General features: G+C 36.5%; 1 protein-coding gene across 5 annotated transcripts in view; it reads left to right on the forward strand.

The window, feature by feature from the left end:
- CMSS1 (cms1 ribosomal small subunit homolog) overlaps window positions 1-21634 on the forward strand; it is a 381861-nt gene that overhangs the window by 334753 nt on the left and 25474 nt on the right. For all 5 annotated transcript variants that reach the window (XM_047723009.1, XM_047723017.1, XM_047723027.1 and 2 more), the window contains one exon: window positions 11138-11223. In XM_047723009.1, the coding sequence (XP_047578965.1) occupies window positions 11138-11223 (86 nt within the window). The remainder of the gene's footprint in view (window positions 1-11137; window positions 11224-21634) is intronic.

Here is a 21634-nt window from a genome sequence, read left to right on the forward strand (position 1 = left end):
TGGACCAAATTCAGACAGGATATGTTTCTATAAATAATTTAACAGAACACAGCCATGCCTACTCATTTATATATTGTCTAGGGCTGCTTTTGCACAACAGCAGAGTTTGAGTAGACATTATTGCTCTGCAAACCCTATCCCTATTTACTATATTGCATTTCACCTAAAAAGTTCACTGGTCCCTGTGCTAGAAAATAAAACAAGTCATAACAAATATCAAAGAATTGGTATGCAAGCCATTTTTCTAACCACAGTACCAAAAAATGATAACTAAAAAATCTGTTTGGAAATTTAAAAATGCACTTCCAAATAACTCATTAGTCAAAGAAAATCATTATAGAAACTTTAAAAATATTTAGAATTGAATAACTATGAAAATGCTATACATTTAAAACATATGGTATTCAACTTAAGTTATGTTTAGAGAAAATACATACACTTATGCTTATATCAGAAAAAAGAAAGTTTAGTGGGCTAAATATCCAGCTGCAAAACAGAAAATCAATAGAGTAAACCCAGAGAAAGTTAAGAACATTGGTTCAGTAGAAATCAAAGATGCAATAGAAAACATCTATAAATACAAAACCTGGTTGTTTGTTTGTTTGTTTGTTTTAAAGACCTGTCCAGGATTGAACAAGAAAAAATAAGGAGTAAATAAAAAATCGGACACAAGAAAAAGAGGATAAAACTGCATACAATGATCAATGCCAAGAAATTTGAAAAGTTAGATAAAATCACCAAAAAATTTCACTTACCAAAACGAAATTAAAAATAAATAGAAAAATGTCTATAATCATATAACCATTAGAAACTGAAGTGTTTGTTAAAACATACCCATAGAAAGAATACTACACTCTGCTTGTTTTATTGACACATTTTACCTACTATCAGGGTATATAAATATTAAGGTATTTTATTTTAGAAGTCTACATAAAATTTTAACTCCCCTCCCAAAAAAAAAAAACTGTTATTAAAAAAGAAATATCTCATGACCAACTGGGATTTGTCCTAGGAATAATACGAACAGTTTAACATTATCCTATTTTTATAATTCAGCACATTAACAAATTATAGGAGAATCCTGCATGATCCTCTCAATAAATGCAAAACCAAAAAGCAATGCATTAATTTTAACACCCATTCATGATTTTAAACAAACTCTTAGCAATCACAAAATAGAAGGAAACATCATTGGGGCGCCTGGGTGGCTCAGCAGGTTAAGAGTCCAACTCTTTATTTGAACTGAAGCCGTGATCTCAAGGTCCTGAGATAGAGTCCAGCATCTGGCCCTGCACTCAGCTTGAGATTCTCTCTCCTTCTCCCCTTGCCCTGCTCATGCTCTCTTTCTCAAATAAATAAATAATTTGTTTTTTTTTTTTTAAGGAAGCATCATTAAGCTGTATGCAACATCTTTTCATGCGAAGGTAGTATGGGTGTTAAAATTGTAGAATCTTGGGATTTCAATCTCAGCTCTACTAGTAAGTTATTAGTTGTTTGATATTGTGTAAGTGTTACAGATTGTTTAATGAATTAGCTTCTTTTTGAATGAATTAGTCATTTTTTTTAAAGTCAGGTTAATTGGGGATTAATTTACATTCAGTATAATTAACCCTTTTTGTGTACAGTTCTGTGAATTTTGACTGATAAATAAATACAGTTGTGAACTACCAACACAATTAAAATATAGAACATTTCCATCACCGCTGAGAAGTATCCCATCTCTAGTCCCCAGTAACTATTCTTCTGTGGTTCCTATAATTTTTCCTTTTCTAGAATATTAAATAAATGGAATCACACATTATGTAGCCTCTTTAATCTGGTTTGTGTTTCATTTAGCATCATGCCTTTGAAATTTGTCCATTGCTGTTGTATGTTTTAGTAATTTGTTTTGCTCAGAAACTGTGAGAACTAATAGAGTTCAGCAGGTCACTAGCAAGCATAGATCAAGGTTTTTGTGAGACCTGAGCTTATACAATTTAAGGGGCCCTCTCTTAGAAAAGGAATACAAAATTATGTATACAAAATTAAGTGTGAAAGTAGTTGTTTTAAATAAGAAATTACAACATCACTGCTGTAAATACGGGAATTCTGAAATTTTTTATTATACTTGTCCCCATCAAATAGAAAAACATATGTATGTTTTCTTGAAAACTATATAAAGTACACCATCTATTGTGTTCCTACAGGAAAAATGGGAACCTAATTCTCTGCTTATAGTTTTATATTTTTGATGATTGGAAGGATTTCCACTGACTAGTTTTTGGTTCCATACATCCTGGTTCTCCTCCAGTGCCTGCATAGTTCTAAGGAAGGGTGCTACAGATGTGTTTCTGTCATGATCTACAGCCTCTGACCTTGCACACTTTGTCACGGTGTCTGGTGAGTTGGCATAGGGTGGTAGGAGTATTCCTGGTAGCATTCCTATACTAGGAGAGCTAGCAGTAATTTAACTGTAGACTATATGATTGTGAACCGTGTAATATTCCATTAAACTCCAAACTAAATGCATACCCAACCAACTTCCTCTATCTGGATCCCCAGAATGTTCACTTCCACTTCAACATCATTCATTATGGGATATGTGAAAGAGGTGAATTCTGAGTAGAAATAGACAGTGGTCTACTTATTTGAACCACAATATATCTTTCTTTTGCATATTTTCTAAGAAAATTTAACTGTGTGATCCATTGCCAAGGGCCTTACCAGGGCCTAGAAGGGGTTCATGCAAACAAGTGCTTTGAAGCTTAAGGGAAATTGCTGGGAAATTGGACTTCCAATATTTCTCATAAAGAAGATGAAGGCAGGGATTGAAGAAAAGAGGAAATATGTGCAACTTTTTAATTTTGCTTGCTCTTTCTGCTTTGGGTCGAAAAGGGACAGTATACTTGATCCCTTTATTGGAAGAAGAGTTCAGGCAGTTCCAACTGGTGGTATTTTTTTTTCCTTTTTCTTCTTTTTAAGTATACTCTCAGGAAGTAGGAGATGAGGCTACCCTGTCTTGTCTCCACTCCACAAGCCCTGTCAGTCGCTGGGACTAATTAGCATAGGTCTGGCTTAACCTCCTCAAATGCCAGCAGTTTTAGAGAAACTTGGGAGCTGAAGCCAGGCTGAGTAGGTTGGGTCCCATACTTTTCTTTTAATACTCTCTTAATGGAAATCACAGAACTAGCATCCTTATTTCAGAAAAGCAGTTTTCTCTTTTGGAACCAAAAAAACATCACAGGCTAAAGAAACAACTAATGTATTCAACCTACAGTTGAATACATTTTATATGTTAAAAGGTTTCAGATGAAATATTTTTTGGCTCAGAGAATACAAATTTAGAGCATTTGGTTAACAAGGTATTTTAAGTATTTCTCATGGGTTTTGTTGCATAAGAGTCACACACCTTTAAAAATAATGTTATTTTCAGTTAGATTGCCTAAATACAGACTATACTCTTCAGTTATCAGATTCTGGGCAATGGAGGAATACAGAATTCAGAATTCTTTTTAAAGCATTATTGGAGTTTTAAACATATCACAGTTTGATCCTGACATTTATTTATTTGCATTTTATCCATTTTATCTTAAAATGACTTTTAAAGTTAATAAAAAGATTTATGTAAGTGGTTTTATGTTTACTTTTTTTTTAAGATTTTATTTATTTATTTGACAGAGAGAAAGATCACAAGTAGGCAGAGAGGCAGGCAGAGAGAGTGGGGGGGGGGGGTAGCAGGCTCCCTGCTGAGCAGAGAGCCTGATGTGGGGCTCGATCCCAGGACCCTGAGACCATGACCTGAGCTGAAGGCAGAGGCTTAACCCACTGAGACACCCAGGCGCCCCTTTATGTTTACTTTTAATCAACGCTGAGCTAAGTACTTGGGACACACGGTATGGAAGGATAAAATTATATGCTGATTTACAATGTGATGTAGAAGTGCCACAACAATAGGAAGGAGGAGGGCTGTGTAGTCAGCCAGAGGTTCCCTGAAAGATCCCAGATGAAGATGGATTGGAAGATGTTAAGAAAAAGGAGGCTCCATGGATAGAAGCCAATATAAGAAATTTCACAGGACTAAATGCAGCTTTGATGGGGAAAGAAATTCCCCAGGTGGGGTTACCAGATTTAGCAAATAAAAATACATGCCACCTCATTAAATGTAAATTTCAGATAAACAATGAATGATTTTAATACTATGTGGATATCTCCCATGCAATACATGGGACATACTTAGACTAAAAAATTATCCAATAACTTGTACTTTTTAAATTTAATCTGACAGCCTTACCCAGAAGCTTTTATTTTTGAAGAGTCCATCATGGCCTCCTTGGGTTGAATTTCTAAATTCTACATTTCTCTGAACCCAGCTGCCTTCCTGGCTGTCCTAGTGAGAACAGCAGTGACAGGGGTACCCCCAGTAGTAGGATGGTACTCTGGTCTGGTCCACAGCCAACCACACACCTGTTGGCTTTTCCAGCATAATAATTTGGGCTTCCTGAAGAAAAGGATGGACCTTTATACACTTTTATATATCTAATATCTAATGGCTTTAATTAGCATTTCCCTAGTGGCTAATGATATGGAACATGGTTTTTTTTGTTGTTGTTGTTGTTTTTTAATTTTTTTATTTTTTTCAGCATAACAGTATTCATTATTTTTGCACCACACCCAGTGCTCCATGCAATCCGTGCCCTCTACAATACCCACCACCTGGTGCCCCCAACCTCCCACCCCCCACCCCTTCAAAATTCTCAGATCGTTTTTCAGAGTCCATAGTCTCTCATGGTTCACCTCCCCTTCCAATTTCCCTCAACTCCCTTCTCCTCTCCATCTCCCCTTGTCCTCCATGCTATTTGTTATGCTCCACAAGGAACATGGTTTTTGTGTACTTATTTACTTTTCAGTGGACATCTGTTCATATCTTTTGCCATTTCGTAATTCACTTGTCTAGTTTTTTAGTATTCAATTTTGAGAATTCTTTATATTGTCTAGTTACTGATCTGTCCTTTGTTAGAAATGTGGTTTGCAAATATTTCTCCCTCTATGTGGCTTGTTTTTTCATCCTCTTAACAGAGCCTTTGCAAAGCAGAAGTTTTCAATTTTGATAAAATCTAACTTATCAATTATTGTTCATATTGTTTGCATTTTTAGTTGCAAAATTAAGAGCTTTGCCTAACCCTAGAACCTAGAGATTTTCTCCTTTTCTTTCTAAATGTTTTAGAGTTTTACATTTTATGTTTAAGTTTGTGATCCATTTTTGAGGTGAGTTTTGTATAAGATCTGAAACTTGAGTAAGGATTAATTTTTCTGCCTATGAATTCTTTTTCCCCTATTTGTTGAAAAGGTTATTTTTCCACCATCAAATTGCCTTTGTTAAAAATCAGTTGGGTATATTTGTGTGGGTCTTTTTCTGGGTCTGTATTCTATTCCATTCATTTATATGTCTGTTCCTATGCCAATACCACACAATCTTAATTATTATAGCTATATAATGTAGTAAGTCTTAAAATCACTTTATTCTAGTTCCTTTCCCATTCTACATAAATTTTATAATAATCTGTGTATATCTAGAGAAAAGTCTTGCTGGGATTTTGATAGAAATTATGTTAAACCTGTATGTCAATTTGGGGAGAACTGGCATCTTTACCATGGTTAGTCTTCCAATCTATGAGCATGTTATGTCTTCTTGTTTATTTAGGTCTTCTTTTATTTCTTTCATCACTGTTCTTCATCATGAAAGTCTTATACATGTTTTGTTAAATTTACACCTAAGTATTTTAGGGGTTTTTTTTTTTTTTAGCAATTGTAAATGACATCGTGTTTTTAATTTTTGTGTTCATGTGTTCACTGCTAGTATATAAAAATAAAATTACATGTTTATCAAAATAAAGTTACATGTTTATCTTTTATTCTACAACTTTGCTAAACTCAGTTCTAGCACAGTTTAGGGGCTTGAGGGAAGTTTTTTAGATTTCTTGGGATTTTCTATGTAAACAATCATGTCATCGGCAAATGGGAACAGTTTGATGTTTTCCTTTCTGACGTATATGACTTGCATTTCTTTTCTTGCCTTATTACACTGATTAAAAGTTCTAGCACTATGTTGAATAATTCTGGTCAGAGCAGACATCTGTGCCTTTTTCCCAATCAGAGAGAAAGCATTCAGTCTTTCATTAATAAGTACAATATTTTCCGTAAGTTTTTTTATACGTACTGTTCATCATTTCTTTTAAATTTGTTTATATTTTATGTCCTAGAATATGATCTATCTTAGGGTATGTTCCATAACATTTAAAAAGAATGTGTATTCTGTTGAGTGGAATGTTGAGTGCAAATGTTGATCAGATCCTATTGGGAAATGGTTATCACTTAATTCTTCTATATCCTTGCTCTGAGAGAACTGTTGAACTTTGCAACTGAACTGTACTTTTGTCTGTTTCTTCTTTCATTTCTATCAGTTTTTGCTTCATGTATTTTGTAGCTCTTTTGTTTGGTGCATACACATTAAGAATTGTTATGTCTTCTTGACAGATCCACCCTTTTATCATTATATAATGTCCTTTTCTCAAGTAGTTTTCCTTACTCTGAAGTCAGTTATCTGATATTAACTAGCCACTCTGCTTTCTTTTGATCAGTATTTGTATGTTGAGGTGCTTGGGTGGATCAAACCCCACCTCGGGCTCCCCGTTCAGTGTGGAGCTTGCTTCTCCCTCTTCCTCTCCCTCTGCCCCTTTCCCCAGCTTGGGCTCTCTTTCTCTCACCCTCTTTCTCAAATAAATAAATAAAATATATATATTTTTAAATTTGTGGAGCACCTGGGTGGCTTAGTCAGTTAAGCATCTGCGTTTGGCTCAGGTCATGATCCCAGGGTCCTAGGGATTGAGCCCCTTGTCAGGTTCTCTGCTCAGTGGGAAGCCTGTTTCCCTCTGCCTGCCCCTCTACCTGCTGCTCCACCTGCTTGTGCTGTCTCTCTTGTCTGTCAAATAAATAAATAAAATCTTTAAAATATCTTTTAAATATTTATATGTTAAAATTTTTCCATCATTTTGCTTTCAACTTGTTATGTTGTTATATTTGAGGTAAGTTTCTTGTAAATAACATATAGTTAGGTCATGTTTTCTAATCTACTCTGTCAATCTCTATCTTTAAATTTGCATTTTTAGGCCATTTACATTAATGTGATTATTGATATGTAAGGGTTTAAATCTAACATTTTATTCTGTTTTTTCTGTTTGCTCTTTTTAATTTCTCTATTTTCTCTTTCCTGCTTTCTTGTATGTTACTTGAGCATTTTGGAATTCTGTTTTGATTTATTTTAGTGTTTTTGAGTATATTCCTTTGTATAGTTTTTTAAAAGTGGTTGCTAAAACCACTAGGGTAGGTGAGGCCTTTTTACCACTGGGCAATATATGATGACTCTCTACTAGTCCTCCTCTAACACCATCCTAGTGAGGAGGGAGAGGTTCACTTCATTATTTCCCTGAGGAGATGGAATCAAGGCCTACCATGTGGTCTCTATTGATACTGCAATGGTGGTGGTAGTGATAGGAGGGGGGAACAGGGATTTGTCATTACCCTTAAGAGATGAAAATCCCTCTGGGATTTCAGTCACTGCTTGATCATCTCTGATACTGCTCTGGTGGCAGGTGGAGGAGGAGTTGGGTTGCCTCATTACAGCCTGGCAAGGGTGGAAGTCTAGGCTCCCCACTAAGCCTTTGCTAACGGGGGCAAGGCCACAGTTTTTTATCTAAACATAGATAGTTTTTATCTAAACATTTTTGGTCTTGCGAGGCGACCCCTTTCCTGGTCATTTTGTTAAACAAAACAGATGTTTGTTGGGGCTTTTTTTTGTCTGCTCCCATTGGCATTTCCAAGTTATGGCTTCTTTAACCCTAAGCCTGAGATAATGAGGCAAAAAGAAAATGCAGGGAGCTAACTGCTGTGTTTTCCCTTATACCCAAAGGTCCCAGACTGTCTTCTCTCTACCTTTAGGAGACTTCCTATGTTTGTTTTATATATAAGGTCCAGGATTTTTAGCTGTACTTAGCAGGAGGAATAGGGAAAAATACTACTACTACTACTACTACTACTACTACTACTACTACTACTACAACTATTACTGCCTTTCCAGAAGCAGAAATTCTATGAATACTTTTAATGCCAACATAATCATTTAAAAGCTCTATTAATTGCCTACCTGTTATTATTCCATGGGTAGAATCCTTTTTGTAGTTTTTTCCATGCTATACAGTTAAAAGTATATGTCTTAATCAGGGTTCTCTAAAAGAACAGAACCAATAGGAGATACATATCTGTATCTATATATCTACATCTATATCTGTCTGTATATAAAAGAAGGAGTTGGCCTATGCACTCCATGACTCTGGCAAGTCCCAGCATCTGCAGTGTGAATCAGCAAGCTGGAACCCAGATTCCAATCCTAGTCAGAAGGCCTGAGAACCAAGATAGCTCATGTTGTAGTTCTAGTCTGAAGCGTGACAGGCTCTAGATGCAGGAAAAGCTGATGTTTCAGTTCAAATCCAAAGGCAGAAAAAATTCTCTTACTCAGCAGAGGTTCAGCCTTTTTGTTCTATTCAGGTCTTCATCTAATGAGACTGCCCACCCACACTAGGGAAGGCATTCTGCTTTATTCAGTCTACCATTCAAATGTTAATCTCACCCAAAAACACCCTCACAGAAACACCCAGAATAATGTTTAACCAAATATCTGGGTACCCTGTGACACATAAAATTAGCCATCACAGTGTGCAAACACTTAAAAGCACAAGATTACCAGTTTGGTTAATTGAGACCTAAATAGGAATTCTGACCAAGGTTGCTCACAAATTCACATTTTGGGATGACTTTGAAGTATGTAGAGAAATTCAAAGAGAATGAGTAAAGCCTTTTAAAAATTCAAAAATGTATTTAAAGGGAGGAACCACTTGTCTGGAAAACTGAACAGCAACATGTGGAAGAATGAAACTGGACCACTTTCTTACACCACACACAAAAATAAATTCAAAATGGATGAAAGACGTAAATGTGAGATAGGAAATCATCAAAATCTTAAAGAACACAGGTAGAAACCTCTTTAACTGGCTGTAGCAGCTTCTTACTAGACACATCACCAGAGGCAAGGGAAGCAAAAGCAAAAATGAATTTTTGGGACTTGATCAAGATAAAAACTTATGCATAGGGAAGGAAACAATCAACAAAGGCATCCTATGGAATGAGAGAAGATATTTGCAAATGACATATCTGATAAACGGTTAGTATCCAAAATCTATAAGGCACTCATCAAACTGAACACCCAAAAAACAATCCAGTTAATAAATGTGCAGAAGGGGCACCTGGGTGTCTCAGTGGGTTAAAGCCTCTGCCTTTGGTTCAGGTCTTGATCCCAGGGTACTGGGATTGAGTCCCCGCAGCCAGCTCCCTGCTCAGTGGGGAGCCTGCTTCCCCCTCTGCCTCTCTGCCTACTTGTGATCTCTGTCAAATAAATAAATAAAATCTTTAAAAAAAGAAAGAAAGAAAAAATGGGCAGAAGACATGAATAGACATTTTTCCAAAGAAGACATCCAGCTAACCTAGCTAACCAACACATGAATGAAAAAAATGTTCAAATCACTCATGATCAAAGAAATACAAATCAAAACCATGCTGAGATACCACTTCACACCTGTCAGAATGGCTAAAATTAACAACACAAGAAACAACAGGTGTTGGCGAGGTTGCAGAGGAAGGGAACCCTCTTGCGCTGTTGGTGGGAATGCAAACCGGTACAGCCACTCTAGAAGACACTATGGAGAGTCCTCAAAAATTTAAAAATAGAACTATCCTATAATCTAACAATTGCACTATGAAATATTACCTAAAGGATAAAAAATACAGATTCAAAGGAATACATGCACCCCGATGTTTATAGCAGCATTATCAGCAATAGCCAGACTATGGAGAAAGCCCAAGTGTCCATCAACTGATGAATGGATAAAGAAGAGGTGGAGTGTGTGTATACACACACACACACACACACACACACACACATAATGGAATAATACTCAGCCATCAAAAAAAAAAATGAAATCTTGCCATTTGCAATGACCTGGATGGAGCTGGAATGTATTATGCTAAGTGAAATGTCAGAGACAAATACCAGACGATCTCACTCATATGTGGAACTTAAGAAAGAAAACAGATGAACATATGGGAAGGAGAGAAAGAAAAAAAAGGAAGGGAGAGAGGGAAATACACTATAAGAGACTCTTAACTACAGAGAACAAACAGTGTTGATGGGGGATGAGCTAGATTGGTGATGGGTATTAAGGAGGGCACTTGCTGTGATGAGTGCTGGGTGTTGTACATAAGTGATGAATCATTGAATTCTACTCCAGAAACCAATATTGCAGTGTATGTTCACTAACTAAAATTTAAATTAAGAAAAAGCAATAGGGATCTGAAGCATAGATAGATAGATAGATAGATGAGGAAAGCAACCACTAAAATCTGGAAAGCAGTATGGCATTATGGGAAGAGACTGTGGTTGCTATGTTTCTTCAAGAGAGCTTTATAGACAGAAAAACCTAAAACTTTGATTTTTCCTGACTCTTAGAGTAAGAATTTTTTTTTCCATTGTTGAAAGATTTAAAAAATTCAAAATAAGTGTTTCTCATGATCTATAATCTTTTTGTCACCATTTCTTAACATTCCCCCTCGGACTAGCATACAGGTGTCAAGAGCTACTGTTTTTGAGGTCAGGCAGTATCATTTGTGGAGAAGACTTTGGACTCAAATAGATTGGGGTTCCCAGGTGTGTAACCTGGGGCAAATTGCCTTACCCCTCTAAACGGCAGTTTTCTTATCTGAAAATGAGGAGTTTAATATCTGTAAAATCAGTTTAAGTGTTCCATAATTAAACAGTCTCAAAAGTAAGACATCTAGATAATCTTCAGTTTTGCAGTTTTACGAATTAGACTGACATCTTGGTGCTTAAATTTCTATATTTTGGATTGTTTCCTTGAATTCAGCTTCTTAAAGGTAGAATTACTGAATCAAGGCATAGAGCTTTCTAGAGAGGTGGTACCAAGTTTGCACTAGCAATGGGAGAAAGAGAGAGAAAGATGCTTTTCTAATTTTTAAACTTTATATTTTGTAGAAGCATCAGGTGGTGAAGGAGGAGGAGACCCAGAAATGCAGCAGGAGACAGCTCCAGTACCAGCCCTGTCAAAGAAGACCAAACAGGTGACAGTACTGTAGGAGTCACAACTGTTAAATTCTGGAATCAGCTTCTACTCCTCTACACCATTCCCTGTTCTTTAACATCAGTTGTTGGTGGACTTTGAAGGAAGCTTTTTATCCTCTTTCCTTGGGAAAAAACATGCTTCATTAATGATAAGCAAGGTCTATTTTCCCCCTAATATTTTTTTCCAATATACAGATATTTTACAATAATGATATCTTAGATTCTTGTACCACATCTTTACCAAAGATCCAGTAGTACACTGTTTGCTACAGTTCCTAGGAGAAGAAAAATAGTATAAAGATATGTAAAATTACTTAACATACCACTGCGTGATTACAGAACCATGCCAGCAGACTCTAAGGGTCTCATGTCTACCTAACATGAGTTGTGGTCCACTGTATGAATATTTATCATGGGACTTCTACCTTCATTTGATACACTTTGCTTTCTGGACTTAGAACCTTTTCTTTCCTTCTTAATCTTTCTACTGGCCACTCACATCCATTTGCAGCCCTTTCATATTATGTATCCCTCAAACCTGATTGGTAACCATGTGTGATTTTTTTAAAAGGATTGCCTACCGTCAATTAAAATTATTATCTTCTTCATAGCAGTGATTTGTGGTCTTATTATTATTGTAAGTGGCCCTAAACTCATTCCCATGAGAGGGTGACTCTACCCAGTTTGTAACTAGGCTCAGGATAATTGTGAGAATCAGTTTACCAACAAGCAGTGCGACCTTGATCAAGTTAAACTCTCTGTGCCTCTGTCTCCTCATTGGTAAAATGGTGATAATAAGTATATTTTCTTCACAGAGTTGCAGTAGAGATTAAATGGCTAATACTTGGGATACCTGGAGGACTCAGTGAATTATGCATCTGCCTTTGGCTCAAATCATGATCCCAGGGTCCTGGGATCAAGTTCCACATCAGGATCCTTCCTCAGCAAGGAGCCTGCTTCTCCCTTTCTGGCGCTCCCTGTTCTTGTGCTTGCTCTCTCTCTCTCTCTCAGATAGATAGATAGATAAATAGATAAATAGCTAATACTTGTTAAGCACTTCAAACAGTGGTTGGCAAAGAGTAAGCACCAAAGTGATGATAACTTTAGTAAATAATACTTCATCTTCTTTATTTTATTATTTTTTCCTGTTGGAATAGAGGACTACAGAAAGATACACATATTTAATAGGTGATCATCTCAGTTTCTCTCCAGCCATTAAATATTTTGCTCCAAAGCTGCATATCAGTTTTAGGTTTTATTTTTTCTTTTTGCTATTATTTTATTTTACATTTTTAATTCAACTATAATTAACAGTGTTATATTAATTTCATGTGTACAGTATAATGATTCAACAATTCTATGCATTACTTACTGCTCACCATGAGAGTACATGACAGTACACCATAAGAGTACACATAAGTGTACTCTTAATCGCCTTTACCTATTTTACCCATTACCCCACTCATCTTGCCTTTGACAACCACCGGTTTATTCTCTACAGTTAAGAGTCTGTTTTTGGTTTGTCTCTTTTTTTCGCCCTTTGTTCCTTTGTTTTGTTTCTTAAATTCTATATATGAGTGAAATCATATGGTATTTGTCTTTCCCTGACTGGCTTATTTCACTTAACATTATACCCCCAAGGTCCATGCATGTTGTTACAAATGGCAAGATTTCATTCTTTTTTATGGCTGAGTTATATTATGTTCTGTGTGTGTGTCTGTGTGTGTGTGTCTTTGTGTGTGTGTCGGTGTGTGTGTGTGAGAGAGAGAGAGAGAGAGACATGTCTTTTTTCCATTCATCTATGGATGGACACTTGGTTTGCTTCCATATCTTGGCGGTTATACATAATGCTGCAGTAAACATAGGGGTACATATATCTTTTTGAATTAGTGTTTTTGTTTTGATAAACCCAGTAGGGGAATTACTGGAATATATGGTAATTCTGTTTTTAACTTTTTAAGAAACATCCATACTGTTTTCCACAGTGATTGCACCAGCTTGCATTCTCACCAACAGTACGGGAGGGTTCCTTTTTCTCCACATCTTCAACACTTGTTATTTCTTGTGTTTTATTTTAGCCATTCTAACAGATGTCAAGGGATATCTCACTGTGGTTTTGACTTACAGTTTCCTGATTATTGGTGATATTGAGCATCTTTTCATGTGTCTCCTGACCATCTCTGTATGTCTACTTTGGAAAAATGTCCTTGTATATCTTCTGCCCATTTTTACTTGGATTATTTGGGGTTTTGGTGATGAGTTTGCATAAGTTATTTATATATTTTGAATATTAACTTTTTGTTGGATATAGCATTTTCAAACATCTCCCATTCAGTTGGGTGTCTTTTTGTTTTGTTGATGATTTGCTTCTCTGTGCAAAAGCTTTTTATTTTGATGTAGTCCCAATAGTTTGATTTTGCTTTTGTTCCCTTACCCAGAGGAGACTTATCTAGAAAAATGTTTCTGTAGCTGATGTCAAAGAGATAACTGCCTGTTTTCCTCTAAGAATCTTGGGCTTTCAAGTCTCATATTTAGGTCTTTAATCCACTTTGTGTTTATTTTTGTGTATCGAGTAAAAAAGTGGTCAGATTTTATTCTTTGTCAGATAGCTGTCCAGTTTTCCCAACAGCATTTGTTAAAGAGACTGTCTTTTTCCCATTGCATATTCTTGCCTCCTTTGTCATAGATTAATTGACCATAAAAACATAGGTTTATTTCTGGGCTCTGTATTTTCCTCCATTCATCTACTGTTTTTGTGCCAGTACCATACCATTTTGATTACTATAGCTTTGTAATATGTCTTGAAATCTGCGATTGCAGTGTCTCCAATTTTGTTCTTTTTCAAGATTGCTTTGGTTATTCAGGGTCTTTTATGGTTCCATACAAATTTAGGATTACTTGTTCTAGCTTTGTAGAAAATGTTGGTATTTTGATAGGGATTGCATTAAATCTGTAGATTGATTTGGGTAATACAGAAATTTTAATAATATTTGTTCTCCTAATCCATGAATATGGAATATCTTACCATTTGTGCCATCTTCAATTTCTTTTATCAGTGTTTTATAGTTTTGAGAGTACAAGTCTTTCACCTCCTTGATTAAGTTTATTCCTAGGTATTTTATTATTTTTGGTGAAATTGTAAATGAGATTGTTTCCTTATTTTCTCTTTCTGCTACTTCATTATTGTTGTATAGAAATGCAATAGATTTTTGTATATTACTTTTGTATCCTGCTACTTTACTGAATTCATTTGTCCATTATAGTAGTTTTTTGGTGGAGTCTTTCAGGTTTTCTATATAGAGTATCATGTCACCTGCAAATAGTGAAATTTCCCTTACCAATTTGGATATCTCTTTCTTTTCTTGTCTGATTGCTGTGGCTAGGACTTCCAGTACTATGTTGAGTAAAAGTGGTGAGAGTAAATATCCTTGTCTTGTTCCTGATCTTAGAAGAAAACTCCCAGTTTTTCACAATTGAGTATGATGTTAGCTGCAGCTTTTTCTTATATGGGCTTTATTATGTTGAGGTATCTTCCCTCTAAGCCTACTTTGGTGAGAGTTTTTTATCATGAATGGATAGTTGTACTTTGTCAAAAGCTTTTTCTGCATCTGTTGAAATGATCAGATGGTTTTTATCCTTTCTCTTGTTGATGTGATATATCACATTCATTGATTTGAGAATACTGAACCACCCTGCATCCCAGGAATAAATCCCACTTGGTTGTGGTGAGTCATTTTTTTAAATGTACTGTTGGATTCCGTTTACTAATATTTTGTTGAGGATTTTGGCATCTATGTTCATCAGAGATATTTGCCAACAGTTCTCTTTTTTTGTAATGTCTTTATCTGGTTTTGGTATCCCAGTAATGCTGGTCTCATAGAATGAATTTGGATGTATTCCTTCCTCTTGTAGCTTTTGGAACAGTTTGAGAAGAAAGGGTATTAACCCTTCTGTAAATATTTGATAGAATTCACCTGTGAAGCCATCTGGTCTAGGACTTTTGTTTGTTGGGAGTTTTTTTATTACTAATTTGAATTCATTGCCAGTACTCAGTCTGTTCAGATTTTCTATTTCTTCCTGATTCAGTTTTGGGAAGTTATATGCTCCTCAGAATTTATCCATTTCTTCTAGGTTGTCCAATTTGTTGGTATATAATTTTTCATAATAATCTCTTATAACCCTTTGTATTTCTGTCATGTCAGTTATTTCTCCTCTTTCATTTATGACTTGATTTGAGTTCTCTCTCTTGTTTTTGATGAGTTTGGCTAATCATTTATTAATTTTGTTAGATCTTTTCAAATAACCAACCCTGGGTTCATTGATCTGTTCTGTTGTTTTCTTAGTCTTTATTTATTTCTGCCCTAATCTTTATTTCCTTCCTTCTACTGGCTTTAAGCTTTGTTTTTGTTTTGTTTTGGTTTGGTTTGGTTTGGTTTTTTTGTTTTTCTTTCTCCTTTAGGTCTAAAGTTAGGTTGTTTATTTGGGATCTTTCTTGCTTATTAAGGTAGGCCTATATTGCTATAATCTTCCCTTTTCAATAGTTTTGCTCTATCCCAAAGATTTCCAATGGTTGTGTTGTCATTTTCATTTATTTCCCTTTATTTTTTTATTTCCTTTTTGATTTATTGGTTGACCCACTCATTGTTTCGTAGCATGTTACATAAGCTTCATGTGTTTGTGTTTTTTCTTGTGATTGATTTCTGGTTTCATACCATTGTAGTCAGAAAAGGTGCATGGTGTGATTTTAATCTTTCTCTGGGTCATTTTCTTTGTTCATTGCACTGATGTGGCTGCTATTTGGGTGTGTATCCATGGAATAAGGTGAGGTTAGGATCCTCTTACTCTGCCATCTTCCCAGACTCCCTCCTCAGTTTTAATTTCAGCCATTCCTTCAGAAAGCCTACAGGTTAACATCCTTAGCCTTTTGATTTATTTCACCAATGTGGAATTTAATTTTACCTTTGCTTATCCTACTGACCACGCCATAGTCATGCCTTCTTTGACTCTGGCCTCTGTAGTTCCTACCTACAGAACTTGTTTCCAAATATATTTCTTTAGACCCCCATGGGCTTTCTTTTTCCTTACTTTCTTTCTTGATTTTCTTCTTGCTAGTTCCTTACTTTTTCAAGACTCACTATAGAAAAATTAAATTTGCCCAAGTCTCTACCTTTACTCATTTTTTTGGTCTTTTTGTCCACATTGCTAAATTTTACCTTTTTTAAGCTCCTTCTTCCTTGGCTCTTCTTTTCTTAGAACCATCAAGTTAGATAAATGTCAGAGAATCATAGGAAGAAGAGGGAAAAGTGGGAGAGGAGAAAGCAAAATACATTCCCCATTTCTTGAGCATTCACCTATCTTTTTTCAACTTATGTTTGAACAATAGTAAATGCCATTTACTAAGCACTCTCCATAAGCACTGTGCAAGACATAATGACTTAAATGATCCTATGAAGTAGGGAATAGCTTATGCCCTGTGAGGTAGGGAGTACCCCGTTTTACAAATTATCTGAGGCTCACAGGCATGGGTTCTGGGAGTCATGTCCCACTTGGCTGGCTGTGAGCCAGGAGCTGAGGATGATGCTGCTTTTCACCTGTCTCTTTTTCACCTGTCTCTTCTCTTTCAATTTAGGAAAATTGGATTCAACATGTCCTCATGTGCTTTTTTGGTCCCATGCTGTTGCTATTTTCTACCAAGAAAAAAAAAATTACAAAAGTTTAAGATTGTAGTGCTCATTTTAACCATGCTCTAATGTCCTTAACTGCCAAATTACTTTAAAGAACCCAAGTCTTAGGTAGACCAAATGCCCTAACCCCTTTCTCCATGTCTGTCCTAATTTCTCTGGCCAGAGAACTCAGTGAAATCTTCTTGTTCCCCACTGCCTCATATGAGGGCTCTTCATCTAGCTCCTGGTTCTCATACCAGGCTGTATACCTCCAGGACAGAGTTTAACTGTGCATCTCCTAGCACAGAACCTCACCCTAACTTGGCATTATTTGTGAAATGAAAGATTGGATGATTATACCAGGATTCTAGTTTTTTCACCACTCTTCCCTTCTCAGCCCTTTGTGTCTCCACTTGTAAGCCATCTACTAACCACAGGAGTTTCTTAGACTCTGGTGACCCAGTGTCCTTCTTCCAACCCCCCCACCCTTGATTGAGCTGGGATCTCTCTTCCACTGCCCTTGACTGCCCAAACAGCCCTTCTTGCTCCTCTGTGGGTTCCCATCCTCTCTCTCTCCAGCCACTCTTCTCCCTCTGGAAATCATCTGACCACCCCAAGGATGACCTTCTTTTTGGCAGGCTGACCTTGCGAATCCTTCTAGAGTTGTTTACATACATAGAGCTTGAGTCTCCAACTTGTTCATAAGCGACTGGCGGGCGAGAGCTTTCATTTTCCCTATAGTACCTAGCACAGTGCTAGCCACTTGATTCATTTGACAGATGTAACAGAGTATTTGTTGTTTAATGGTAACTTATTATATTTTTTCCCTGGCTCAAAACAAAAGAAAAGAGAAATTATTTTGTGCTATATTTAAGTTTTGAATTTTTTTCAAATTTGTTTCATTGTTTTACTCTTCCTTTTTTTTTTTTTTTTTTTAAGATTTTATTTATTTGCTTGAGAGAAAGAGTGCATGCACAAGCGAGGAGGGGGCATGCAGAGGGAGAAGGAGAAACAGACTCCCCACTGAGTGGGGAGCCTAGTATGAGGGCTTGATCCCAGGACCCTGGGATCATGACCTGAGCCGAAGGCAGATGCTTAGCCAACTGAGCCATGCAGGTGCCCTGCTTTGCTGTTCTTTAAGGGGTTTTTTATACTTGTATAGGAACTTCCTGGCATTATGCCACCTGATATAATATGCATTTAGTCTTAAATATCAACAGGTAATTATATATATTGGGTTAGATCGAGTTCCCTCTTTTGCCATAGCTGGACCTCACATTTCTATTATTGAGTCCATGCCTCCCATCTGTTCAGTACTTTCAAGCAGCAGATTTATAACTTTATAAAAGTTTTTTACCCATACAACTACATCATCTCTAGCAACCATTTCACATCTAAATAATCATCTTTGGCCTCCTTAATAATGTAAGTATAAAGATTTGCCAATACTTCTTTTTTTCCAGATATTGCTTCCAAAAAGATGATGAATTCCCTACTTCTAGAGATTGCATCACCCTCTTCCCTCTTCAACATCAGTCACTTCAGAGCCAACCCTAGTGACTTTGTAATTATGGTTCCCAGAATATAATTCCTTACGAGGGGTTTTGTGACTTTTCATTGGTGGCTCCATGAGGTCAATAGCCATGGTTCCATGACTCATCCTCTCTCCCTCAGAGACCACACTGGGCATCTTTTTTTTAAGGTAGCCTTTTGCTAGGCTCCTCAGATCATAAAGGACTCCTCAGTAAGAGTACTTATTCTTCTCCCTCTTTAGTCACCTTTCTCAACAATTGTATTTTCTTAATATTAATTTATTTGAGCACTGATAATTTCATATTTCTCCCACTCTTCATCTTCAAGATTATTCTTGGGACACCTGGGTGGCTCAGTCAGTTAAGCATCCAGCTCTTGGTTTCAGCCAGGTCTTGGTCTCAGGGTCTGAAATCAAGGCCCGCAACAGGCTCCACGCTCAGCATAGCATCTGCTTAAGTTTCTCTCTTCCTTTCCCTCCACGCTTTCCTCTCTCTCTCTCTCTCTTTCTCTCTCTCTCTCAAATACATAAATAAATCTTAAAAAAAAAAAAAAAGGAATCGAGTCAGTAATTCAAAAGGTGAGAATGAATACCTAGAGATCATTGGTAGCTATCCTAGAATCTAGCTTCCTTGGTCTGCCCTCTGGCCCCCAGGAATTTATATCCCTCCCATATGCATAATATATTCACCCCTCTCAAAGAAAGCAAAAGTCCCTTCCCTTTACAGCAGGAGCTCAGTGCTTAGAATTTCATTGTCTAATCAGGTTCAGGGGCATTTGAGGGTCCTCAGTTTTAGTTCCTTAAGTATAGCTCCTTGAGTACATTTCTTCTCAGCCTGGGAAACAAATACAAGCGTAGACTAACTTTTAGAGACATTTCTACTCAAGTAATTGGCATAAGGAGTCATTGGTCCCACAGCATTTGAAAATGTTGGGAGTTTCTTTATTAAGTGTTAAGGCCCAGGGTCCTGAGGTTGTTCCATGGTTCTCAGCTCTGCTTTTGGGTTCCTTGTGTTGCCCTCTGAGTCATCCTTCTTTTTTTTTTTTTTTTTAATGAGAGGTAGCTTGTATTTACAATGGAACAGTTCTTTCAGCCTGCTTCTTGACAGTAGAATTCTCAGGGTTCGATGACTTTGCCTCATTGTATTTCATCTCTCACCTTCTCAGCTCAAACTAGAGGTATTTCTGAATATATAACACCTTGAAGAATTTTGTAGGTCTTCTGTGGTTCTTGTTGGGGTTACTCCATTGAGCCGAAGTCACCCCCACAAATCTTTTCCAGATAAAGTTTTCTCTTCCATGGATGCCTGCTTAGATAATGGAGGAACAGTACCTCTTAAGCTTCCTAGGGCATGTTTGAGAGAATCTGTGAGACACACTTTTAATTTCTTTAAAGAGCTCTTATGTGACTGAATAGTACTCTGAGGTACCACCTTTGTTCTTTCTGAGGTGTTGATGGATTTGCACGCATATACCTTGACTTCTTTGATAGTCCTTTTTTCAATTTAACTTCTTCCTTTTCCATTTTACTATAAGCCATAGAAGAAAGTTGGTGACACCCTCAACACTATTTGAATCTCCTTCATTGGATTACCCATAACATTAGACATATTTTCTATTTTCCACATGCCTGCAGACAACAGTATTGCTAAACTTTATTCCACCACTTAACAAAGATTCTCTTCCCCCCAGTTTCTGATAAGATTTTCCTTACTTTCTGCAGGCCCTCACCCTCAGTGTCCTCAAAGTCCAAAATTTTAAAGTGTGTTCAGAAACACTATTCATCCATCAATCACCTAATTTTTGCCACATTTCAAAATAATTGGCAAAATCAGTACACTCCTCCCAGACACTTCAGCATGTATATCATTAAGTGAAGTTCAGTATTTAAAGATTTTCTTTTTTCCTTTAGAGGTAAAGTTGATATGCAATTAAATGCATAAATGTCAAAGGTACCATTCAGAGTTTTGACAAATTGATAAAATTTTGTAACACAAACCCCTACAGTTTAAAGAACATTACCGTCACCCCAAAATCGTCTCATGCCACTTCCAAATTGCTATTCCAGACTCCATGCTCCAGGGCCAACCACTGTTCTGATGCCATGTAAATGAAATCATGTAGGATATGCTCTTTTGTTCAAGGCTTTTATTCAGTGCAGTGTTTTTTAGATTCATCCTGTTGATGTATAGTGATTCATTTTTCTTTTTTTTTCATCGCTGAGCATGTTAGTCTGTCCAGGCTGCCATAACAAAATACCACAGACTGGGTAGCTTAAACAACAGAAATTTATTTCTCGCAGTTCTGGAGACTGGAAGTCCGAGATCAAAGTGTCAACAGGTTTGGTTTCTCCCAAGGCCTCTCTCCTTGGCTTCCAGATGGCCAGTTTCTCACTGTGTCCTTGCATGGTCTTTCTGCTATGTGTATCTCCTTGGTATCTCTTCTTCCTCATATTAAAACACCAGACCTATTGGATTAAGACCCCACCCTTAGGACCTTCTTTAACTTTTACAACCTCTTTAAAGTCCCTGTCTCCAAATACAATCACATTGCGGGTTGAGACTTCAAAATATGAATGGGAGGGAGGGGGTACAATTCAGTTCATAACACTTCATAATACTCAATTATATGAGTACTCCCCAGTTTATCTATTATTCTATTGATGGATACCTGAGGCTACTTCCTGTTTGGAGCTAGTATGAATAAATCTGCCATGAATATTCACATACAGGTCTTTTTGTGAACAGACATTTTTATTTCTCTTGAGTAAATGCATAGGAGTAGAATTGTTGAGTCTTGTTTAGTTTTCTAAAAACTGACAGACTTTTTTCCAAAATCAGTGTACCATTTTTGTACTCCCACCATCCATGTATAATAGTTTTGGTTGCTTTATATCCTTGTAAATATTTGGAATTATCACTCTTTTAATTTGAGACATTTTGATGGGTATGTACTAAATAACTTTTGACTAAACCCAAAAGAAACTAAAAAAAAAGTTCTAATTTTTTTTTATTTTTACAATGAACATATTTGTTTTTGTTGTAAAATGGTAATTTAATTTTTTTTTACCAAAGTGATAATCAAACACTATTAAAAGTTTTTCATTAAAAAAACCATCACCTTTCCTACTCTCATGCTGTCTTTCTTCAGAGGAAACTACCCTTAGCTTTTAGTTGTTTTTCATATTTGCTAATATATAGTTTATACTGTTGGTTTT

This window comes from Lutra lutra, chromosome 1 (genome assembly GCF_902655055.1).
Source record: "Lutra lutra chromosome 1, mLutLut1.2, whole genome shotgun sequence".
Classification (NCBI taxonomy): domain Eukaryota; kingdom Metazoa; phylum Chordata; class Mammalia; order Carnivora; family Mustelidae; genus Lutra; species Lutra lutra.